At 31.3% G+C, this 26,851-nt stretch overlaps 2 protein-coding genes across 5 annotated transcripts in view; one reads left to right on the top strand and one right to left on the bottom strand.

Annotated features, from left to right (window-relative positions):
• Positions 1 to 18,011, bottom strand: part of Dap160 (dynamin associated protein 160) — a 238,769-nt gene extending 220,758 nt beyond the window's left edge. For all 3 annotated transcript variants that reach the window (XM_075360884.1, XM_075360885.1, XM_075360886.1), the window contains exons 1-2: positions 17,873 to 18,011; positions 2,305 to 2,456 (exon numbers count right to left, since the gene is read on the bottom strand). In XM_075360884.1, coding sequence (XP_075216999.1) covers positions 2,305 to 2,456 — 152 coding nt within the window. In that variant the 5' untranslated portion in view covers positions 17,873 to 18,011. The remainder of the gene's footprint in view (positions 1 to 2,304; positions 2,457 to 17,872) is intronic.
• Positions 18,012 to 18,379: 368 nt separating this feature from the next.
• Orct (Organic cation transporter) overlaps positions 18,380 to 26,851 on the top strand; it is a 143,496-nt gene continuing 135,024 nt past the window's right edge. Inside the window, exon 1 of one of the 2 annotated variants that reach the window (XM_075360880.1) lies at positions 18,380 to 18,524. In XM_075360880.1, coding sequence (XP_075216995.1) covers positions 18,520 to 18,524 — 5 coding nt within the window. In that variant the 5' untranslated portion in view covers positions 18,380 to 18,519. Of the gene's footprint in view, positions 18,525 to 23,418; positions 23,437 to 26,851 lie in introns of those variants that run through there. The other variant, XM_075360883.1, reaches the window with a different exon arrangement.

The raw sequence follows: 26,851 nt of genomic DNA, 5'->3' as shown, positions 1-26,851 counted from the left end.
TGGCAAATTTTGTAAATTTCAAATAAAAGCTAAAGTAAGGGGTAAAGTGGCTTTCTATAAAACACATGTAGATAGTATTTTATTGTTTGCCGGAGAACCAAATTGAGGAAGAAATTAAAGAATTTAACAATTATGTAAGGACTTTAAATTCACAAGAGAAGTGGAATGTGATTAATGTTTGGTGTTTCTTGATATGACCATATCCCATCAGAATGGAAAAATATACACTAGTTGGTTCGCTAACAAAACTTCTTCTGCTAGATATTTAAACTATCCGTCAGCTCAGTTATATCATATAAAAGGGTTGTAATAAAGAATTTAGCAACAAGAGCAACAAAACTTCTTTCTGTTCACTGATCCAGTCAACAGAAAGAAGGTATTAAGGAAACAAAATATCTTTTGTTAAAAAATAATTACCCTGCAAAAATTGTTAACAATATTTACTGTGATAGCTTTTATAAAATTATCAATTCTGAAGGTAACAACAGCAGAAACATTATGGGAATTACTATTTGTTATAAAAACTATTATTAACATTACATAACCATTCCATATATCCAGAATTTATCCAAAAAAATTAAAAATGTTTTAAAACAAGAATTCAAAGTGAAGTTTAAAAACTTCAATGATTTTAATCACTTTTTCTCTAAACTGAAATTGCAATTGAGAAGCTTAAACAGTCTAATATAGTATATAGCATTCAATGTAATTACTGCCAAGGATATGTATAGCGACTATGCGATATTTAAAAAAGCATTTGGAGGTGCATAAATATCGGAAACATGAAGTTATATCATTATCCAAACACCAAAAAGAAAATAAACATAGTTTTTATGAGCAAGAAATATTTTGGATTATGGTATAAATAATAACAGAATATTGGTGCTAGAAATGATTATTATTAAATTTAAAAATTAACAGATTAAGTGGATTGTGTGCTTGTGTAATATAATATTTCATCTAATTTAATTTGTGTTATGTATGATTGCTGTATGGGGGAGGAATTTTTGGGGGTGTGGTTTTGGGATTTGTTGTGGTTTGTTGTTTGTTTCCAGTATGGTTGAATGGTGGGATAGTTTAGGTGTATTTACCAATGTGTCACTGTATATAGACTCGTCTAATATTGTTGAACAATTGATTGATTAGGTTTTTTTTAGTTGCATTTGATAAAGCCCTGCATTGAAGGCAAAAATTTTTTACCTTATTGTTTTAATACTGTCTTAACTATCTTTACTTATTGTTTTATTATTTTATTAATTATTGTTTTATTTTAAGTAATTGTAAAAATGTTTTAAAAAGTATTGTAAAATGGTTGTTTTTACCTTAAGAATTATAATATGGAATATTTGTGATATAAATACATTATCTGCATATAAATAAACACACACACACAAAATTATGTAAAATGAATTCACTCATATTTTTCCATTTTAAAACTACTATTTTTAACACACACAATAATAAGTGAAATAGGTGTGACAAACCTAAGGACAAACATTTTCTTTTATTTCTTCATTATTTCAGATCTATCTCGGGAATTTTGAGTCTATTATTTACAATATCAGGATGTTGCCACCACATAAATGACATGGTCCATAATGACAGAAATTAAAAACTTTAAAATGCATTTTCTTTTACACTGTATTTTATTTTATTACAGTCAACAATTTCTCTCAATAGTATTATTTTTTTTTTTAATAGCAATATTTAATTGTTAGTCCTGATTGAGTGCAATATATAGGGTAAAAATTCAACACATAACAATTAAAAAAAAATCAACAGGGTAAAGGATTCTGTACAATGTAAAACAAAACTAATGGGAGGAAAATAATGTAATAATAAGACTAAATTCTACAGGATTTGGTTGACTAATAACATTTATGTTAATTAAAAAAGTAAGCCAAATATGTAATCAATAACTAATTTTTAGTAATTAAAATAAGCCTGTCGTAGAGCATAATTTTGTATATTAGAATTACGTTTATAAATGCAATATAAATATTTGAAATCTTGAAACAATTATAGTAAACTGTAACTTGATAATAATTGCAATGAATTTTTTAAATCAACAACTAAATACACAGTAATTTCATAAATATGTAATTTGTAAAAATAAATGAACTAGTACTGTCAATAATTTCTTACTGCGGGAAAAAAATTTAAGTCACCAAGGTTTAAACTGGATAAACCAAAAATCAGGACCACTAGGATCAATATAAAATGATTTTAATGTAAATTATTTAGTAACTTATACCTAATTCTTTGGTCAGAATGAAAATCAGTAACAAATATTAAACTGCTTACCATATTATACCCAGTACTTGAGGTGGCAGTTGTGACTGAAGAAAGAAATCTTTGGCCTGTACTCCAGTAACAATACCATTGACTGGTTTCAAAGTATTAAACTGCCCCTCAAATCTTGCTCTTTCTTGTGGTGTGATTACCCAAGGATCCATCTGTAATAATTATTAAAATAATTCTAACATTTTAATTTTCAAAAAACATGCAATGAATAAAAAAGTACTAAGTCTTAACGTACATTGATAAAACTGTATGAATTTACCCCTTATGAGAAAACAATATTAAAACACAGTAATTCACACAACATAAATTAAATCAACATACTTAGATCCATTATGTTTTACACACAGCCAATCTCTGTGGCAAAGTGGTAGCACCTCTGCTTTTAATTGTGAAGGTTGTGGGTTCAAATCCCAGACAAGTTTAGTATTTTTCATAGGTTATAAAACTCATTAAAAAGAAAAAAACAACCCATTAATACCTTAACCTGCTTCAGTAATACTACCTCATGAAATCAGTCACACTTTTATAAAAACCAGATTGACTTCTACAGAAACGTTTACACACATATTATTCAGCATACATAATTTAAAATTCATTTTTTCTCCTAATTAAACTCCTATGTTTGTATATACTAACAATATAGTACATTTATAGACTTATGCAACAAATTTTTCGTTATGAGTAGCATATGTATATTTATTTACATATGATTATAAAAGAATACCCTATATGTATCACTATTTTCTGAGAGAATCAACTACCTGAACCATTTAAATTATGCATTTTTAAATGAAAACAAAGCCTTTACTACAGTCATGTTTACAGGTTATTTTTCCATACCACTATGTTTGTTTGATTTCTACAATATAGATGATGATTTAAAATTAGATATAGAGCAATTATATTACTCAGATATAAAGAACTGCTATTCCTCTTAAGGCAATAGTTTAATGCAAGCAGGCCTATGGATGACAAGAATAACTGGCTGCCATTTTATACCAAAGGTAAATAATTTACAAATGATAATTTCAAGTTTTTTCCTTACAAATGATAATTCCAAGTTTTTCCCCTTGCCCTAAGGATTGAGGCCTAGCTGTGGGCAAAAGGACATGTTCCCCAAGTTGCAGATGGGAGAAAGGCCATCACTATGATGGGTAGCTGCAAATAAGCAATCTTTGAAAGACAGCAGCAGAACCGAGGTGTGATGGGGTACTGCCAAGATTGTCTGGCTTGAACTACCTAAGATTGTGTCGCGTAGAGGGTTAGATGTTGTTTTGCTGCTGTATCCATATCCTATGTCCAGTGATCTGCCAGGTTTTTCTTACTGGAAGCAGTTCTACAGTGGCTCTGATAGTATGTCCGCTTTTGTGTGCAGAAGGGAACTTCTTCATGTCTTTATTTGGTAGCTCTCAAAAAATCATCATGTTGTCCGTGTAGATGTTCAGAACTTGTACCTGAATGTTGCAAGTTCATACTTTAAGTATAGAAATCCTAATCGTCATCTTGAGGTCTGGGATAAAATCCTACGATTCTCTGTCACTAGTCCAGTTCTTATTGGAGTGGATGTGAATGTTAAGTCACTGTTGTGGCATAGTGGTTTCATTGATGATGGCAGTGAATTAATAGAGGGCATTTTAGCCCAACGTGGGCTACAGGTTTTTGATGTACCTCATGAGTTGCCAACCTACGCAGATATGGTAGATGGGTGTTGGCTATTTGGTGGAACGAACATCGACGTTATCATTGGTAAATTTATTCCTGCCAATAGTTGATTGCTTAAGTGATCATTGATTGATTGTTTATGAAAGTGCTGGTGGCTTGAGTGAGTGCTACTGATGTATGTTCCAGTTCAGCAAGGTTGTTTCCTGCACAGGAATGCAGAGAGGAAAAAATTTATTGACTTTCTTTTGGCTAGGCTTCGTGTTTTGGATCGGAGTCTTGAATTTAGAGGACCTGGCAGAGGGTTTGTCAGCAACTTTCATTGATGCTGCCAAGTGTTTAATTCCCTGTAGTTCTGGTTGAGATTAATTGAAAGGCTCACATCATGGTGGAATAGGGAATTGTTGGCATTAAAAGGGGCTGTCTGCCACTTGTGGAAAGCGTCTCAGCATGAGGGTGATCCAGAATGGCGAGCAGTCCTTGTTGCTGAATATAGTGATCAGAGACCTTGTTATTTCCATAAAGTCTGAACTGCAAAGAGGGATTCCGCATACCATCTGTGGGTGCGGCGGAAGGTCGCTCAGTTTCGTGGGGTTGCAGTATCCTTGGAGATTACTGAGGTCAAGGTGCATCAAGCTATCTGTAGTTTAGGTAGGAGTAACGTCCCAGGTTTTGATGAAATAACAACAGAGCTTCTTGTTCCCTTCGTTGGGGTGAGTGTGAGAGATGTCACAAATGTATTTAATAAATTGTTGTTTGGAGTATATTCCCTGTGTGTTTAAAGGGAATTGTGAAATTGTTGTTTAAAGGTGGCGACATTCTTGTCGCTACCTTTAAACAACAATTTAGTTTATCCTGCTGTTAGTTCGTCATATAGACCTCTGACATTCCTTCTGGTTATTGGCAAAGTCTTTGAAAAAGTTCTGTACCTGTTTATAAATGAAAGGCTGACCTTGCAGGGCTTACAGATACAGAATCAGTATGGGTTTCATCCTGGAAAGGGTGCTGAAGTTGCCATACTTCATGGGGTTAGAACCAGCTAAATGGAATATGTCTGAGAGTTTTCCTTGATATTTCCAGAGCATTTAGCAATCTGTGGTGGTCCTCCACTATTTTTCAACTCCAGAAGAGAAAATGAACTGAGAGTGAATAACAGGTTATCCAAAGTTACTTCAGTGCCCAGGGCAGTGTGTTGGGTCCTTTGTTGTGGGTGGTGGAGTTTGATTCTCTTCTGTGGCTTAGGTTGCCCAACAGGTGTCGCATCGTGGCTTATGCTGACAATGGGCTCTTGCTGGTTGAAGAATCCTTGCGGAAGGAGGTTGAGCTCCAAGCCACTCAGATTTGCAGGATACTTGAGCTATAGGGTCATTAACATAAGATGATGTTCAGCCCGGAGAAGACCACAATGATGCTCCTCAAAGGCTGCTTGGCTGTGAATTGGTGAGCCCGTATTTCGATGATAGGCCAGCATATAAAGTTTGTTCAGGTTCAAAAGTACCTCGGGATGTTTCTTGATGAGAAACTGCAATTTAAGAAGCACCTTCAATACACTGTGGGAAAGACCTGTAGTGCCTTCTTTGGAATTCGACATGTGATCTATCCTGATTGGGGTCTTAATTTCAAGACTATGAGTATCCTGTAAAAGGACGTGTGTGAGGCTATTATGCTACATGTGGTGCCTGATTGGGCAAAGAGACTTAAACTTAAAAGCTATTGGGATATTTTAATGAGGGCTCAATAGTGGTAATGGGTGGTTACTTTACAATTTCATGGGAGGCAATCTTGGTGATTGCAGGCGTGAAACCGATAGATTTGATTGCATCAGAGAAGCAACAATGTTATGTTGCAAACAAGTCCAATGAGCTGACTTCTGAGGAAATTCAAGAGATTGAACATGGTGATACCTTGTGGCAGGCCAGATGGGATGAGGCAGAGGGTGGGCGTTATGTGCACGATCTCTTCCCAAATGTTGTTGGTTTGCGGGACATCTCTTGGGAACACCCTAATAAATATGTGGCACAATTTCTTTCTGGCTATGATGCTTTTTGGGACAGACTGCAGAAATTCAGCCTGGTAAACTCTGGAATGTTCCACACTGTGGACAACTAGATGGCGTTTACCATGTGTTATATCAATGTACAAAATATGAGCTGATGCACACGGAGACTATTTGTCAGCTTGATATCATCGGGTTGGCGTTAGATCTCTAAGCTAATTGCAGGAATTGGGTCAAATGGACAACTATGGAAAATTTTATAAATTATCTTGCAAAGGAAAGGATTTCTGAGAGGGTTTAGGGTTCTGCTTGGGTTTTCCTGCTTCAGGTTTTGTTGTTGTGTTATAATTTATGTTTCATGTTTATTGTTAATGTTGTTACTGTCATTGTGTCTTAGTGTTCTTAATAGTTCTTGCTTTATACTTTATGTTTCATGTTGTGTACTGAACTCACTTTTGCCTATTTCAGGTTGGTAGTTCAGTTCATTAGGTACTGTGTATTCCATTTTGTCTTATTTAACACTCTGCATGATGTTTTATTTATGAATTCATGATAGTTAGTAGTACACCGATGGGAATGTCACTTGTGGCATTCTGGCTAAGGTTAGACTGAAAGATGTCAATACTGAGGTATTGAAGATGACTTTCGGTAAAGCCCATAAGAGCTAGATACTGAAAGGGTGGCATAGCGACCAAAACCATCATATAGAGGGTGTCTTCCCTTACGGGGTGAAGCACTGCCAAGAAGGAGGGGCAGAGTACCTAAAAAATACCAGTAAGCCAAAAAGGATCTGTGACCCTTTGCGAGTGTCAGCCGCCAGTAAATAAGCTAACATCTCTCTTAAGCGCAGTGACAAGGGTACTAAATTAGGGACTGTGCGTAAAAGGACCTGGCAGTAGGTTTAAAATGTCTTTGTGTGGTGAACTCATCATATATGAGGTTGGTAAAGTAGATAGGAAAAAGGCTAGGGCATTCCCTGCAGTTGACGCGCAATCTTGGCTGTAGCAGCAAGAGCATGAAAAGGGAGCTACTGAGAACAAAAAATAAGAGAAAAATGATAAGTAGATAAGGACAGCAAGTATTATGTCTCTTACTGGACACATAAAGAACTAGCAGACTGTATGAAAGAAAAAAGAAGAGAGTTTTGGGTTTAAGTGAAACTAAATGAAAGGGAAAGGTAGAAAGGATCTTAGGGAAATATATGTTCTGTATTGGAGTGACAGGAAAAGGCCTACATGGCCTGAGTTGCATGGTCAACTCATAGTTGACTTTATTGTGAGTAAGGAGATAAAGGTGTACATACAGAGGGGGAGGCAATAGATGACCGAATCATAAGATTATGGCTAAGAATTTAAGGTAAGACCCGAGACATCATACAAATAGATAAGATATGATATGTTGAGATAGGATAGGATAGGATATGTTGAGGAATATAGGACAGTTCTTACAGAAACTGGAAAGCTGCATAAAGGATAAGGAGACACTAATAATAGAAGACAAGAATACGGAGGTGGGAAAAGAAAGAAATGGAATAGAGGAGATACTGGGACCAAATAGATATGGAGGAAGAAATGGGGAATGTGAAATAATGATACAGTTTTGTGAATGGGATAACTTCATAGTAGATAACTAGTGGTTTGATAAGATGAATAGAAAGAAGGTTATGAGGTATGGATGAGGAGAGAAAAGAACAAAATCTCTAATTGTGACTACATTTTAGTGGAGAGAGAGATAAGGAGGGATCTGAAGATGGTGAGAGAAGAAATAGTGATTGTAGGAGACCATGGTTTGGTAATGGCTAAGTTTAGATTTGGGAAAATTTTCAATGAGAATTTATGAGGAAAGAAAAATTAAAGCGTGGAAGTTGAAAGAAAACAAAATAAGGAAAACGTTTGAAGGAGGGTGTAAATAAAAGCTTACTGAAGGAGAAATAAAAGAGGTGGAGGAAAAGTGGGGATGCTTCAAGAGGCCACGGTGGGTATAGAACAGTGGGTATGTGATAGTACCAGTAAGAAGAGAAAAGGAAAGGAAAAAATTGGCAGAATGATGATGTAAGGACAGCAGTTGAAAAGAAGATAACAAGGAAGATATGGAGACAAAGCCATACGAATGACAACAGGGATAAATATAGGAAAGTAAAAAGGGATTGCAAGAATGTTGTAAGCAGAGAGAACAGCAATGTTAGGAAGAGTTCACAGAACTGGAAAGGGACTCACAAGCAAATAAGAGAATTCTATTTGGTGTTATTAAAAGTAAAAGTAAAGTGAGAGAAGATGCAAAGTTTATTACAAACAATCTAGGAAATATGATAGAAAAGGAGGAAGAGATACTCTGTAGATGGAAAGAATATTTTAATGAACTTGTAAACCCAAATTAGTTGGAAGAAAGAAGGGAGGAAAAAGACAGGACAGTGGCGAAGGGAGTGGGGACAGAAGAGGGATGTTACATAACGATGAAGGAAATAGAGGATGCTTTAAGAAAAATGAAAGGAAGCAAAGCACTAGGAATTGATGAGCTAAGCACAGAGATGATGAAGGCTGTAGGAGTTTGTGGTTTACAGTAACTGTACATAGTTGAAAGTATATAGGAAGTGAAGGAGATTCCAGCAGACTGAAAAAAAGGGAATAATCCCTTATTTAAAAAAGGCTACAAGATGTTGTGTAGTAATTACAAAGTATTACCACTTCTTCCATACATGGCGAAGCTGTTTGAAAAGGTATTGGAAAACTGCATCAGAAGCAAAACTGAGGGGGTTGGAAGAAGAACAGATGGGATACAAATATGGTAGATCCATTACGGATGCAATATTTGTGCTGATAAGTGAGTAAGAAGAAGTGGGATTATAATAAGAAATTAGTACTGGCATTTCTGGACATAGTAGGCATATAATAGCATGGACCGGGAAGTTGTGTGGCAGGTGCTAGAAGAAAGAAATGTGGGTGTGGGTAAAGCAAATAACCAAATGCTTAGTTACGTGTGAAGAGAGCCAGAGTTGTGTCAGGACAAGGCTGGGGAGGTCGGATTGGTTTGAGATAGAGAATGGGTTGAAACAAGGAAGTATGATATTTCCATATTTGTTTATAATAATTATGGATGGAATCTTAAAGAAAATTAAAAAGGAAATAACAGAATGAGCAACTTTTTATTTGCTGATGACCTGGTTAAATGGGGGAGTCTGAAAGGGTTGTAGAGTGAATAATAAATGTGTAGAATGAAAAAATTCAGAAATGTGATTTGCAGTTTAGTGTTAAGAAGAGAAAAACAGGTAATTAAATGAACATAATTATGAACAGTAGAAATACAGAAAGAGTAAAAGAATTTACTTACCTGGGAACAGCTTTTTCTGAGGATGGAAGAATGATTAAAGAAATAAGTAAAAGAGTACAGAAAGCAAAAGGATCTTATGGAGTGTAAGAAGTCTGTCTGGAACAACGAGGTACCTTTGCAACTTAAGATAATTATGTATAAAGCATACTTTGTGCTAATTCTTACCTACATGGCAGAAACCTGGTCAAGTGGCAAAAATATGGAGGGTCGAGTAGAGGCAGCAAAAATGAAATTCAAGAGAAGCTTGATAGGGAAGATATGAAGGAATAGGGTACGAAGCAGTACGATTAGAGAGGAAATGAAATTGGGAAGCGTTGTCAAATCATTAGAACATTAAAGCTCAGGTGGTTTGAGCATACTGAAAGGATGGATGAGGAAAGATTGCCAAACAGGATGATGAATGCAGAGGAAATAGGTAAAAGACCAAGGGGTAGACCAACAATCAAATGATAAATACGGCGATGGAGTAATTGTCCAAGAGAGGGGATATGGTGAGAGTAATGGAAGAGAGATGGTTCATGGATAGAGGCAGATGGAGAAATTTTGTAGAATTCCCAACCAAGGAAACTTGGATTAACGGGAAGTGAAAATGATGATGATGAATTCCAGGTTTTTAGTTACAGAGAATGAAGTAACAGCTAAATCAAATGAAGTGAGTGATAGAAGGATTTTTTACAAAAAAATTATTAAGCAAGTCCTTGAAAAAAAAACAGAAAAGTTTACTAAAGCATATTAAAAAAAGCAGAGTTAAAATCTATGTATTTTAAGGATAGTTATGTTGATTAAAGGAAAAAAAAGAAAAATTATTTTTAAGAATATTTTAAAAATAAAGTTCAGTGTATGGGACATATATCACACAGTTTAAACAGTAGAGGGTTAACAATGTATCTCAGAATATTTAACACTTCAAACTTTTGATAAACTTCCAACTGCTAATTGTCACAGTATTCTTTCCTTTATTCTCATTACTTCCTCTCAAACCTTTAATTATAAATACAGGATCTCCCACAATGACTGGAACTAATTTCAGTTGTTTAAAGTACATTTTTATACGCCATCCTTTCTTTAATAGCAAACTAGTTTAGCACCATTTAAATCTAGACAAGTGATTATTTTTCTCAAAAGTTTTATAGAATCAAAACACATTAAAACATCAACATTAAAAAAGCTACTTCTAGCTGGCATCTTTCCATATATCTTGTGTAGCCTAAACTTTCGCTGAATTACCATCCCCACCTAAAAACCAATTCAAATCTACTGCCCAGAAAGGAAGGAACCCTCAGTAAAATTTCAAAAATTGTTAAAGCCAAAAACTATTTTGAACTAATTTTCTTTAATTCTTGCACCCTGAATACACTTTACACATCTCTAGCAAATAAAAAACTGTACTCACAGAATTGAGAAAAGAATCCCAAATGGAAATTTAAAAAATGTATGAAAGATATTAAAAATCTTATTTACTTTGCATTTAAACTAAAAAAAAAAAAAGAATGAAAGCACATTTAAATTTCTGTGCTATTATTTTTTTTTTTGAAATGCATCCTGAGAAAGTAAACGTCAAAAATGATTTTTTTTGTTTTAACAAAATTTTTGACATATAGGATTAAATATTTAAAAGTAAAGATGTAACCATGATTTGAATCATGTTAACTGTAGTTTTATTGAAACAGTTTTTTCTAATAAAAGCAAACCCCCATATGATATATAACAACAAAAAAACAGACACAAATTAAGATAATGGGCTAACATGACAATGATGAACAAAAAGTGTAATAACGTGAGCTTTAATTTAGTTTTCTAGAAAACTATTAAAACATCAGAATAAATTGTATTCTTAGCAACTTACAAGCAAGAAGTTAATCATACAGAGTAGAAAGATAGCAGAATTAAAAATACTGGAGTATATTAGATAATTAGGAACATTACAACAAACTATTCTACAATTCATATAAACATATATTCTATATATATAAATAACATTTTTGTTATTAAATCCTTTCTATTTGCAGAATGGATTACAGATTTACATAAATGAAAACCTAAAAAAATGAATAAACATCTTCAAAATTTCATTTGCAGGAACCATGCAGCTACCTGTAACAAGATGTTATGAAATTGGCAAATCAAAACACTGAACAAAAATGAGTAATAAATAGAACACATACTTTTGAACTAGAATGAACAATTCAAGCAATTAGGAATTTTCTAGTTATTTATTTTGGTATGACTCACAATTATACTATAAAAAAGATGGCAGTGAATAACAGATTACAATTTATACAGTTGGATAAAATTAATTAAAAGTTACTGTAATTAATGTAATACTACCAATTATAATACATTATCACATTTTGAGATACTACAATTCTGGGCATTACAATTGAAAAAATAAAAATTTCTGTGGTGTTATAAATGTCCATGCTCAAATAATACAAGGATGATTAGTAGAAATAATTCAAAGTTGGTCACAATGTTTATGTAAGCAAGCAAGTGGACTTTGTCATGGAGACAGTATGTTGTTGCTGGGGTACTTTTTGTGGCTACCTTTGGGTAATGTTAAGTTGGGATGTGATTGCAAAATGGGAATTATAACTGGGACAATTATTCTTAGGACATGATCAGCCAATTTCACAGTCAATTAAATGTAGAGACTGAAGTTACAGCTGCTCACTTCAGTTTCTGAAGGTTGAAGTCAACAAATCATTTAAAAATTGGGTACTTTTCAAGAAGATGCCTGCAGCCGATCTGTAGTTAAGTCAGTTGTAATTATAATTAATTATTAGATGGCGCCACTGAAAGGAGTAAATAAATAAATAATACATATTTTTTTCTTTTTAAATACATGGGTCAATCCATTTGAAGTGTCCCCAAAAAAACATAAGCTGGTTGCTACACCAATTAAAAAAAAAATGAAACTTACCCACTTGTTTCCTACATGTCTCTCAGGACCTTAAAACTATTTTTTTTATTTAAGCAGTTTACCTGTCGCAGCTATTTTTGTTGCGATATACACACCTACTTTTAAAAAAAATTTGTTTCAAAAATTCATAAAAATTTAGGGGTAAGTATTAATATTATTATTTTAACCACCATTAATATTATTTATGGTAAAACTACAAACATATACCTACGTATAAAAAAATAATTCAAACTGTGTGTGCCATCCCTGCCTCTTGAAAAAAATTACCGAAAGTGAAATTTCACTGTTTTTCATGTTCAACTTTATTGGTAATTTTCTCATTGAAAATAGAGAAATAGAGATTGGTCCACTGGACCAGTCTTTTACCCTGAGAAAACATAAATAAATTGCTTTTTGTTTCATCCTTCCAGGACCAATAGTTTTTTAGTTAGGATTTTTTCTTAAACCCTTACAATCACGACTATATTTTTAACTATACATATATATAATAAATGGATCTAAAAGTATAAACTGAACTTAACCTATGCTCGCTTTGCTTATATTTATAATTATATTTATTTATTATATAAAAATTATAATTTTAATTAATTTATTTTCTACTTTCAGTAAGTAAGTAACTAACTAACTAACTAACTAACTACAAGGACAACTGACTAAACTACAGATCGGCAGTGGAAATCTTCGGCAGTGGAAGGATTAAGGTTTAGGTTAAAAGGATTAAGAACATCAAAAACATACTGATACAAGAAATAACAGCTTTCACACCAAAATTAAATGTGTTAGAATTAAACACAGATCTAGGAATTAGAAAGAAACTGTTTAAAAATTATTTGTCATGAAGTGAAATGCAAAAACAATACATCCTTTTGTATGTGGAGTGTTACGCAGTAGTAAAACATAGATTGTAGGGGAACAGCAAGGAAATGAACAATAGATTTTGGAATTGTGTAGGTTACTGCAGGGCAATGTTGGAAATCAGATGCGTCAATAAAGTAAGAAATGTTGAGATTTTAAGACAAATTTTGAAAAGAGAAGTTTGTAATCGAATCATGTAAAAAGGATACACATAGCAAGAACCATAAACTGACATGACTTTAAAAAGCTGTTAATTCTTGTTTGCTTGTTTGGAAGTAAATCCTGAGAACTTTTTATAAGAGAAAGAATTGCTTCGTAACTCTGTCATTGTGCAAATGAGCAAGACATGATTTTTCAGTTGAATAACTGAGACCACTGGAGCTGTTGGAAACTGGCCTTTGGAGAATATCAACCAATTTACCAGTACACATGGTTTAAGGGGTTCAGACCAATAATTATATTAATCTATTCTTGATATTGGCACACCAGTTCAAAATTTTATTAAAGGTTCTTAAAAATAAAGCATAGCACAAGAATACACTGAGTTATCTATTTAAGAGGTAGTGCCTGTCCTTTAAAAAAAAAATGAATAAAAACTGGAGGACCAAATTTAACAGTCACATAGGCAAATAATGTTTTCTCAATAAAAAAGTGATGTTCGGAGAATATTACGCCAGCAGTAGAAAAAGCCAACAAACTCACCGAATCAAACCCTTATGAGTAGAAAATGAAAAAAAAATTAAGATGAAAGATTTATTTCAAAAACAGTCAAGGCTTTTGAAGACTTTTGGCTCCAAGCATAATACTTTGATATTCCTTGTTTTGTATTTTAGATAAAAATTTAAAAAAATAAGGTGGGTATAATTAATTCTTCAAATAAGCTTGAAGACTGCGTATGGGAATGTGCATTTTATAATGAATGAAAAACCTGCCATAGAGATTGGTGAACTAATACAGAGTGATTTTTTAGTCCTGTTACCCAACTGTTAATGTCTGGTAATTTTTTTCTAAGAAAGGGAAATTTTATTTTGGAACACGATGTTGGTACTCAACCGGTATAGATACGGCAGTGTGAGTTAATTCTCCTTGAGGTGTGTAAAGTTTTGTGCCGTTTCCGGTCGTGTTACGAACAGAATGTCTTTATCATAGAACAGCGAGTTTTCATTCTTGAACAATATTTTGCTATGAAATCGTACGCGAGTGTAAAAGAATCATTTCAAATTAAATTTGTTGGTGTTCCTCCACCAGAAAAAATGTCAATTTCTAGGCTAGCATACCGATTTCGAGAGACAGGTAGTGTTTGCGACAGAAAATGTAGTGGTCGACCAACTCGCTTGACAGATGACGTTTTAGAGAATATGAAAACAAGATTGCTCAATTCTCCACGGAAAAGTTTACGAAAACTATCCACGCAAGTTGGTTTGTCGTATTCGAGTGTTCAGAAAACCGCTAAAAAATTGAAATTGTATCCGTATCGCGTACGATTAGTCCAAGAGCTTCAGCCTCCAGATTTAAACAAGCGATTGCAATATTGCCGTTGATTTAGGTCTGTCGTAAATGATAACGGAATCGAATTTTTAAACACAGTGTTCTTTAGTCATGAAGCTTGGATGCATCTCGATGGTTATGTGAACAGTAAAAACTGTCGAATTTGGGCGGTTGAAAATCCCAACGCTTTATAAGGCAAATCTTTGCATCCTGAAAAAATTTGTGTGTGTGCGATATCTCGTCATTGTATAGTCGGACCCATATTCTTCGAACAAACAGTAAATGGTGAAGTATATAGGAATATTGTGCACCAATTTGTGTCCCTCCTGGAACCTCAAGAACGGTATTACTGGTTTCCGCAAGACAGCGCTACATGCCACACGTCTCGAGAAACCATTGATTTTCTGCAAGAGTTCTTTGATGATCAAATAATAAGCAAGGGCTTATGGCCTCCAAGGTCCCCAGACCTCACATCTCCTGACTACTTTTTGTGGGGGCTATATTAAGTCCAAGGCCTTCAAAAACAATCCTCACACTATTGGTGAACTTTAAGTCAATATTACAGACTTAATCATGAATATTTCCAATCCAACTCCTAAAAAGGTTTCTGTTAATAAGCTGAAAAGAGTCCATGCATATATAACCGCAAGGGGTGGTCATTTTGAGCATATTCTTTAACAATTATGTAAGTAATAGCTTTTTATTAAATCTCTTTTGTAAGTAACAAATACATTTTTTTATTCCACCTAAATTTCCTTTTCTTAAATTACATTTAAAATTGGGTAACAGAATTAAAAAATCACTCTGCAGAAACAAGAATGACATCAGTATGGGGAGAGGACAGACATGGTTGTGGTGTGTGAATGTGCCTCTGTAAATACAAAGTGATGTTAGTAATAGGGGAATACATTAAGTACTGGACTCAACAGTGGTAGGAAACTAATGAAGACATTAACTAAACATTGTCTGAATGACACAGTTAAATAGTATAAGCAATAGTGGTTGAGTTATATAAATACTCAGATAGAATTCTTAATCAGTTATCATAAACTAAAGGTGTATTAGAAGAAGAGATCTCAATTACCTATGAATGAATTGGAGTGACCAGTTTTTGACATTATAACATAACAGGTATACTTATTATTTGGTGGAAAAGAAGATGGAAATAAGAAATTTGGCATTAAAATTATGATATATGTGTATATGTAATATAGTGTTTTTTGCGTATAGTATTGTGCACATGGTTGATGACTAAAATGAGTTTGTCATACAATCATACTCTCTTTCATATGATTAACTGAATGTTCATACCACATTAAATATATGTATAAGATGCATTTTTACATGAAGAAATACAAATGGAATTAAATACATTATATTACCAGATGGAGTGGAAATTAGTAGTAGTAAAATTTGAAAATTAAATATTTCTATTCATGGATTTAAGATAACACTGAAAACGTTGGGTATTAAATTTCATTCTGTAATAAAAAATGATGGTTTTATTAAATCTAAAAATTATCATTGTACATGAAGCGGTTAAATAATGAAACAATATTTTTATTATTATATGTTGATGATTTGTTAATTTTTAATATTAATGAAGGAGAAATAATTAAACTACAATCTATGTTAAATAGAAAATTTCAAAATGAGAGATCTTGGTATCTCTCATTTTGATTTCTTGGTATCTCTCATATAAAGTTTTAGTTATTCATCAAAGGCGATACTTGAAAAAGGTACTTCGAAAGTTTAATATGTTCGATTGAAAACCAACTGATTGAAATATCAAACAGTAGTCTGATGAATGCAGCAATGGGTTCAAGTAATAAGGCCTAATACATGGTGCTAAGTACAAGTAGTGAAGCTTGTTGGTTAAGAAATATTTTATTTGATTTTGGTGTTTTTAAGATACATGATCCTGATTTAAGGATAATCAGTCAGCGATTAAAGTTGTGTAAAATTCCATAAACCTAATCATTATTGCTTCCAAAAAGCCTATTTGAAACAGAAATCTATACTAATTACAAAAAAAGTCCTGTTAATAATTTTTTTTTTAATATATGATGTGTTTGTAGTATATAACAAATATTAGCCTCCCAACAATTTATACCTATTTTTACTTTAAGTGAATATGGATGTATTTCAACCAAAACACAAATAATATCTTAATACAAGGTGTAGTAGCAAATACTGCAAATAAAGTACTGATGAATTAACTTGTGAAAAGACTAATATTCTCACAAACTTGTAACCAAAAATTATTGATTCTGTATTTACAAAAACCAAATGAATATACAAGTATTACTAGACAAAGTTTAGACAGCTCATTTGGCATGCAGGTGAGATACTTTTTGCTACTTTCGACATCCTGTTACAGATCACTATCCCCTCCACTATTAAAAGTGCCAGCAATACTTCACACATCCCATGCAGAATTAATGTGCACCTGTGTTTCTAAACCTCAATGAGTAATTTGGTACATTGTGTACCAATTTAGGTAATTTTTAAGCAAGTTGAATTGCATAGATAATTAACTAAAACTAAGAGCAGCTCAATTTCCTAAAGAACGGATTTTGTCCACATTACTTCAGTTATAAGGCTTGGAAATGCAATACCTTAATGAGAAACTTCTCTACTTTTCCAATAATTAGCTCCAGTTTTCTCCAAACTTATCAAACACACACATTTCAAATCATTTTTGTCTTACAAATTTTATATTACAATGCTAAATAAACTACATTGCAATAATCTCTTTTGTATGAATAATCAATAAATATAAAAGTATAAACTTTGAAACAGAACTTTTTAAATATAAAAAAAATATATATGTATAAAAAATTCCCTGAAACGTTCTGCTAATATACTTCAAAATCCTCTCAGCCACAATATTACATTCATAAATCACTTTACAATGACAGATAACTAGTTATAGAATTACTTTAGCCAATAGTGTATAATCTTAATACACACTCAAAACAATCTGTGAATTAAATATAATTTTATCATAGGCCTGTCAGACGAGTTATCTTTCACAACAAAACTGTCAGATATACTGACAAACTAGAAACACCCACCTTCATCGGAAATTAACGGAACGGCGTGAAAGGTAACAGAATTATTGATCTACGCTTATAAAAACAAATCTACGGTTTCTGTTTTTAAATCAATAAAAATCTTCTGTAAGCAATATTCAGTAATTTCCAGAAAAAAACTAATTTCATTTTATTTCAACGAAAGTAGAAAGTAACCATTAACCTTAAACTAATCAAGCGGCGAATGCCTTAATGAAGGTTAAAAAAAACCAAATAAATCAACCTTACCTTAATGGATTATTCTGACCACACTAAACAAAATAATGGAGTCAGTTCATAATTGTAACAGTTTACTAAAAAAAAAAATCACAAATTTTACAAAACAAAGTTTAAATATGACTCGCTAAAACACCTACGAGTTTGGCAGTCGAGAAAATCGATCTTACGAAGAAAGGCTTGCAACATAATTTTATAAAAAAAAATATTCCTTTTTCGAAAGAAATATTTTCGGTATAGTAAAAGTCTGAAAAAATAGAATAGCTATAATGAAGTCATTATTTAATTTATAGAAGGTTAAAATTTAGAGATAACGTAAGGAAAATATAATATCAATATAAATTATTACTGTACCTTGTGAACATAACCCGGACACGTTATTCGGCATCCGTGTAGTACTTCAGCACATGTTCTATTGAAAGCGAGGGATTCAAATGAAAAAGTAAATAATACTTGTCAGTGCTGTATTGTTGTTGTAAACCGTTAATTGGGTATGCGCTATAAACGTCACATTTAATTTAACGTGAAACTGATTAATAATTTAATCGTTATAATATTTTGATGTGTTTCTTTATTCGATTTCATTAAATTAAACATGTTACAAATTAAAAACTAGAATGTGAAGAAGATTAGAAAATATATTACGGATTCATTGTTAAATGCGGTAAGATTGCATATTTTTCTTTTAAGATATGTTCAGAAAAATTTATTGATCTAAATTAGAGTTAGAGTAAGCTATTTAAACTGAGGAATAAAATCAAAGAAATTCCGAAATGATTAATCAGCTCACCATCAAGTTAAGAGCAGATTGTTGGTGTATAAAAATGATTGGTTTAATTTGCAACTTAGGTTTCATAATACTTTCAAAGCATAAATTTTTAGTTTTAAATGATTAAAAAAATTATTTAATCCTACAGATTATTATAACTAATTGCTCTTAATAGGAATAAAATTATCCTTGCGAAACATTTTGATCTGGTATTGATCACTAAGATTTGTGTATACAGTCAAATCTTCAATCTTCTTTTATTATTCAAGAATTGAGTCCTGAAAAAGCTCAATACTAGAATGAAATATATTTACTTGCAAGAACAATTTTACTTATACAAAATACCTGTAGTGTTTTTTATTCTTAATCATCTTTATCTTATAGTTCAATTATTGATAACTATAGAACTAATTAAACTATTGATTTGTGTAAAATTTTTAATTTCGTTATATACATGTTTTTAATGTATTAAGACTGGTAATTTTATATTTACTACATAAATACTTTGTATTCAAAAGCAAGATGAGACGCATAACATTTTTAAATTATTAGGCACAAAAAGGCTTATTTTCAAAATATTATTTTTATAATATTAATCACTAATGAGTAACTCTGGATGCAGAGAGAATATGTTACTAAATACTCCAAAATAGCTTAAGGAAAAAAGAATTTGAAAGTAAATCATTTAACTGCACATTCAAATAATGAAATTGATGTAATAAGTGGGATGACGTAATTAATTAAAATCTTTGTTTAAACTAATCAATTCCCTAGTACTTGAATACTCTTTCTGAATGTAATTATAATTTGTCAGTTCAATTTTAAAACTAAATTTAATAAAAATAAAGACATTAATTAAAATTATTTTATCATGTTTTAATTATTCAAATGTAATTAATACAATATATCAATATTTAAAACCACACTTATAATACTATAAAAACAAAATATAACCAAATGATTTGTTATACCAGTAAAAAATTGGAATACATTTACATATGGAATAACTTAATGAACATATTAAGAAAATAAAGGTTTTATTACAAGGTAGAAGATTAATTAAGAAATGATAGCTGAATCAAAAAATAATTATAAAAATAAAGGATGCTCAGACTGAGTGGTTTGATTTAGATGGATAAGTAATGCAAGGGTGTGCTGCCTGTCACAACCATGCTTAACACATATGTTGAAGATATAATAAAAAAATGGTCCAGAAGATGAAGGAATCTGTGTAGGAAGAAGAAGAATAAATTGTATAAGGTTCACAGATGACATGTTTTCTTTTTAGGAGGAAACATAAGATAATCAAAAGATGAGTTAAAAATTAGAATACACTATGACAGAACTTGGAATGAAGATGAATGCTAGGAGAACTAAAGTAATGAAGATTTCTACCCTCAATAGTAAAAGAATACAAAAAAGGAAGAATTGAATAAATTAAACAGTTTAGATACTGCTGTATTAACACAAGATTCCAAAAATGGAAACAAAATAAAAAGAAGAATAGCATTGCCTAAAGAACCTTTTAACACAATATAACAATGTGGTAAGATGAAATTGAAGAAGTGTATTTTAGAAGATTATGTTTGAGCTACTTCAGTAAAGATGTGTAATATGAGATAAGAAAAAGAAAAAAGAAAGGTTTTGGCATTTGAAATATGGATATGGAGGAGACTGAAAAAGCTTAATGAACCAACTGAAAAATGAAGAAAAACATAAATGTACTAGTGACTTATCCTCCAGATATGTAACCGTGTGTTAGCAATAATAGTGACAAGTGCAGATGAAATTCCTCCAGATGTGTAACCAGTGTGTTAGCAATAATAATGACAACGCAGATGAAATTGTGAGTGATCATTTCATTGAAATACATGATGAATGAAGGAATGAAAACTCTTCCAGCAGGAATTGGAAGGAAATAAATGAAAGAACTGATAACTTCTTGCCAGATAAATTTGACATACTCTCATGAATAAAACAAAGTTCACTGCACTGGAAAGAGAAAATGAAGAGCTGAAAATAAAGCCTCAGTAGTACTAAACATGTCCTGTAGGACATGTTAAAGGAGGCTCCTTGAGAAAATCACGAGGATAAAATATCAGTTTCAGGGGCATCCCTGTAACACTCATCTAACTGATATCATAGACATCAATTTTTAAACTGATAATTGATACTAGCAGACTTCTTTCCTGCCTATTTTTGATTTCTGTTTTACTTTTTCTCTCCTTATAATTTTATTTTGACTTGTTTATTTTAGATGGATTTGGAGAAAAATGTTTTGAAGTTTTTTTGTTTTTTTTTCACTAAAGCAATATAACTATTTAAATTTTACTTATAGCAAAATAAGTAGTATAAGGACAAAATTTCTGTTAGAATTTTCAGAAACCAAAAATTAAACATTTTATTGTTCTTCACCGTGTGAATGTGTAATGATGAACTAAGTTTATATTTATTTCACATCATAGTGTTTTCACATTCTGTAATACCATCTTCAGACCAGGTAATTTCCCTAATCTGTTCACACAGATTAGATGTAAGGGAAATTACGCTAAACAATATAACACTTCCACTTAGTTATTTTTCCAATTTTATAATTTTTCAGAGGGTGATTTAATCAATTTAATTACACATAAAACCTTAATTATAAAACCATATTCATTAATATATAATATATATATAAATATATATATATCAACTTATTGATATTTGTTTATATATAAACTATTGTACAGCAATGAACAATAACAATTTTTTTAACATGAATAAACACTTGTAATACTACCTCTTAATTTGGTGCAAACTTCTAAAAGTTAAAATATAAAAACAAAAATTCAAAAAGTATTATTTTTAATTTTTATACAGATTCTAATTAGCATGGTTTTATTTACTTTTTTTATTTTATTTCTGTTTAAACCACTAAACTGCTAATGTCATAACAAAGGCTGTAAAACCACTCCAAAAATAAAAAATCACTAGAATATAGTAATTTTAATATTACTTGCACCAAGAACATTTTAGAATTAACATCACCAATTTTGATAGATAAAGCTAATTTCAGTTTCATAAATGGCGTTATTACTGATTGATAATTGAAGTTAAATTCACTTGTGTCAATATTCAAAAAATACCATTCATTTAAAATGGACAGCCTGAGACCAATTGTAGCCTCATTATCATCATTAAAATTGGTCCCTTACATCATACTGTCAATATTCTTTTCTACTTGCACTTAACTTTTTAGCTTCTCATTTCCTTTTAGATCATCTACATAATTCATACTTTTGCAGTCATCTCTTCTTTGCATCTTCTACCGAGCCTTCCAGCATTGTTTTAAACAAGCCTTCTCACTCACGATATGCCTGACAGTTAGCTTCATTACTCTGGACTGTTCTGATTAAGTTTATATTCTTGTCACCTTGTTATTTCTATATCATTTTTATTTTGTGTGTTCACTTAAATTTTACCAGTCTCTTTCTTGCCCACATTTCAAATCTTTCCACCTTTTTGCTTATATCTATATTTCACCTATACATAATTACATTCCAATTGTAACAGTTCATAAGATACTCCTTCAAGTCTATTTCATCTTTATTACTTATCATCATTACTTTTTCTCGTAACACTTTTTCATATCACATTCTACTATAATTTCTTATTTTAAATCTTCTGTTGATTACCATTGCTTCATACCTTCGGCTAACATTAAATTTATTTTTTTCCTTCTGCAATGAATTCTTTATTCTCTTTTAGAAAATATTTGATGAAATTCTTCAAAATAAATATTAAATAATGTTAAGTATTAGACGATTAACCTATTTGTTACTTTTTATTTCCCTGTATGAAGTAAAGGAAGTATTGTGATTGCAAAAAATTTTGGTTTTCAGATTTCAATGGAAATATCCATTTTGACCATCCCTGAATCCATTTGACTAGTTTCAACGTGATTTCTTATGTATATACATAAGAATGTATCTCGCACAACTGAAAAACCATTAGTCATAGAATGTTGGAATGTTGGATTTAGGATGTAACATCTAGTTGCTCACCTCCCCTTTTGATTGCAATCAACTTGACCAAGAATGTTCAAAAAGCCCAAAATCCAAAACATTTAGATTTTGCACTTCTTGTTATCTGCAGTAATAAACCCTAATTGAGAGCTTTTCAATGATTGCTATTTATCGTTTCAGACTTAGGTAAGATAAATCTATTTGGGATCTTAATTGATGTCATTAAAAAATTTATAACAATTTCAACAAAACTAGTGCAACTTCTTTTTCCTGAAATCATTAAATAGCTCAATAATTTTCAAATGGCGAACAAAGTCTACCCATAACTCTGAGAGTAGTTGTGCCACAGAGGGCAGCTTTATCTGCATCATTTCATTTAATCTTTAGAAATGATTTCTTGAACCAGTATTTTTATGGCCTGGTATGTGTTTTTGCTGATGTTTATTCTTACAGAATCTTGCAGTCATAAATGAAATATCTATAATAATTTTTGAATTATTGAGTTAATTTGTCATACTTTTTAATCTTCCACTCAGGTGGGAGGCCATATCACTTTCATCTGTATTACATTAGTTTTGTTTTTGTTGTGTGTATTATATTATTATCAGTTATTTATTATACAGATGTAAATTTAATTTTTAATTTTTTTTTTTTTTTTATATTATTATTGTGATGTCACTCTGATCATAGATTTCCTATGGTTTTCCATACCAGTGCTGAGGAGGTAACTATTTATCCATAGATAACACACCTATTCAATCCTGATGTGATCTGTATATACTGACAGAAGCAAAATACAAGTATTTATTACACATGAACTATATCAAATTTTACATTTAATTCTTTGATATCAGTTAGGGAATACTATTTATTCAAATTTTAAGATTTTGTGTTCCATGTGGACCTCTTTATGACCCAATTTTTTTTGGACCTATTCTTACAACATTTATTTGGGTGATTTTTGGCTACTTTTTTTTTTGTGCAAATGTTTGAGTAAAACTTTTTAAAAGGCTTGACAGTGAATACTTACTGGTTATCATTATTTTGTTCAGACTTGAATAAGCTCTTTTGTTGTTTATGATAAAAAATATAAAAGAAGTTTCAAAATAATTTTGGATGCAAACGTTACAGTCTCCCCAGGCAATTTTATTTTACATTGTATAATTTGTTGATTTTCTCATTACTCCAATTGTAGTTATGAGTTTTGTCATGCTGGTGATGAAGCTTAAACTACCCAACTGATTGCGTAACTTAAAGTTATGTAGTGGAATTGTGCTGCAAGATAAGGTACTCTGTAAAAATATTATTAAAATATGATTTCTGCAGAGACTCTGGAATGGCCATTATTCCACTATCCTATTTCCATTATTCTAATCCCCTGAGGAAGTTCAAAGCAATTATATATCATTATTGAAAATTTTTTCTTTATAAAAAAAATCTTTACCACACATGAACAGTCCTCTCAATGGAGCTAGTTGTAAAGAGTAGATTATTCTCCTATTGTTCTGTTTCCATGTAACTTATTACAGAATGCTTTTAACTCTGGTAAGTGTTCCTACAAACTGAGAAATAGGTGGCTAAACCCAACTATTATTCTTAATTTTTTTTTCTATAAATTTCTCTGGGTAATTGATACCTTCTCCTTTGTTAATAACAAAGGCTTAGATAAGGTTATGTTCCTTAATTTATTCTCTCCCTTCACCTTGGAGAGGGTAACATCATAAGATAAAGCCAGATAGATTTTAATTTTTCAAAATTTTGCTTCACCTGCCTCGCATTAATATCTTATTCTTCAGTACATTATGAACCATTGCATTTGTTTTCCCTTACCTTACTTACAAATTCTCTTGTAATTCAGTTATGCTGCCATAATCTACACCTTGTTTAACTCCATAAACATACTCCATACTTGTAATCATACAGTACTTTTTTGTTCATCTTGTAGCTTATTCACATTGACTAAATTCACCCTTTTTGTTATTGATACACATTATTTTTTGAGTTTTTTCTTAACATACTATTTAACATTCACTACCAATATACTTTTTAATGAAATTTTTTTTTTACATTTTATGGTGCGATTTATGTTCTCTATTTTCTCTATATAAGTAAAAAAAAACTTTAATGAAGTTTATGTATTTTGGGAAATATTAGAAAAAGTATATTTTTCATCTATGTATTAGATAAGTAGTAAATTTACCAATAAATGTTTTAATATCTGAAGGACCTAAGGAAATAAGGTGCTAACCCACACTCAACTGATTATGAGAAAAATCAATTTTAAGTTGTAAAAAATGTACTAATCAGAATATTAATATTTATCAGAATATTAATATTAATCAGAATATTTCATACAATTTTCTTTATACCATAGCATTTCTAGAGGTTTCACTTTTTATGTTATGGGCAAAATTTATAGAAAAAATTATTCATTAGTCTACATAAAGCCTAAATTAACTGTCATATAATTTACCGTGTGGGCTAGCATCTATTTACCCCAGTATTTGGCATATTATGATAGGTTGAAAGTAAAAACATGGTTCATTTTTAAAGTAATTTAATGATAATACTGACTAACCATAAACAAGAAAAAATATTACATACAACTTCATTGAAATTAACATAAAAAGTTTTTAATACATTATATTGTTTATTCATTATTACTATCAGAATTGAGTCCTTCAGTAATTTGCAGCTGACTGTCTTTGTCATTTTCCGAACATTTAGTATTCTTACAAAATCCTGATATACTGGAGGAATCCAGTTTAAAAGAGAAAAATATCAGCATTTTTTCTGTCAATTTTTTTTTAGTGGCTTGGAGTACATATCAGGTAACTCACTTATTGCTGTCAGTAATGCTGGTCAACCCTTTTTTTAATACTGAAAGATTTTACACAGGTAGGATATGGTTGTAACTAAAACAAACCTCTAAATTAAATGGATCACTTGCTGAGATTTTGAATACAGCTGCATCAGAAAACCTTAATGGTGCTTTATGTGTTTTATTTTTCTTCAAGATGTTTGATATGAGCACATTGAAATCTTTGAAGTTGTTTAGTTCCATTTTTGTAACTTTTAATTTCTCTTTTTATTTCACCATAAAATTCAGTATATCCAATTTATCAAGACTATATACTTGTGCATAATGCTTTCACCAGTCCAATAAAATGCAGCCAAAGTCTTGATCACAGAGAATTTAGGTACACCCCATTACCAGAAAATGATGAAAAAGAGATTTACAAATGCCTAATTGAACAAGGAACATATAAATTAAAATTAAATTCCAGTTCTTGTTTTGCATTTTGACTCTTATTAAATAAAGTTCATCTACTTTAATTGCATTTAGTGTTAAATATTTTGGCTAACATGAACCTCTAGTTCACATGATTCATCTGGTAATTTCCGACCAAATAAACATATGTCCCACATCTTTACCACAATCATGTATCCACAGTTATAAGTCCACTTCCTTTTATAAAATGCTGAACCAGTTGAAAGTTTTGGTGTTGGAAGAGCTTGCTGCAAATCTACAGTGATACTTTTACATGATACTATTACACTTTTCATGTATCTTTTACAAGATACATGATACTTTTCTGGCAGAGACTTAGCTAACTCTGTCAAAAACTTCAAGTTTTCATGTGCAGCTTCTGCTTTGCTCAAGTGAATGAACTTAGTTGTTTCTAGTTCAGTGACCTGATCTGTACAACCTTTCAATTTCGCATCAACAATTTTAATTTCAAGCAAATCACAAAATGAACAGGTATCCGATTTAGATATTTTAAACCCAATGCAGTAAATATTCTTCACAGAACATTTTAAGAAACCTATCCTCATCTAGTGGTTTAACTTTATGTAAATTACATCAAGGAATATGTTTTTTTCTAAAAATAATGGATTTATAGCAAGATCACAGTCTAGATGCTGTTTATTAGGATTTTGGCTTCTATTGTAATGACTCATATATTTTGGAATGGAATCTATGAACTTAGCTGAATGTTTAATTTCTTTTGTGTATTCATGGGGGCAGTTTTGGTGTTTGCCCCTAGCAACAGGTTTATCAACAATATTTCCATCTTTATTTTGCATTTGAACAAGCTGAATTCTTTTACATGAGTTCTGTAGCCCACGTACTACTAAAAACATTACTTTACAAATTTTTGTTTCAATACTATTAATTTTTGTAAAGTATGAAAAAGTAAAATCATTTCTTTA

The sequence above is a fragment of the Lycorma delicatula genome, chromosome 3, assembly GCF_047948215.1.
Source record: "Lycorma delicatula isolate Av1 chromosome 3, ASM4794821v1, whole genome shotgun sequence".
In the NCBI taxonomy this organism is placed as follows: domain Eukaryota; kingdom Metazoa; phylum Arthropoda; class Insecta; order Hemiptera; family Fulgoridae; genus Lycorma; species Lycorma delicatula.
Note: the sequence above shows the minus strand (reverse complement) of the source record. Positions and strands in the feature narration are given on the sequence as shown.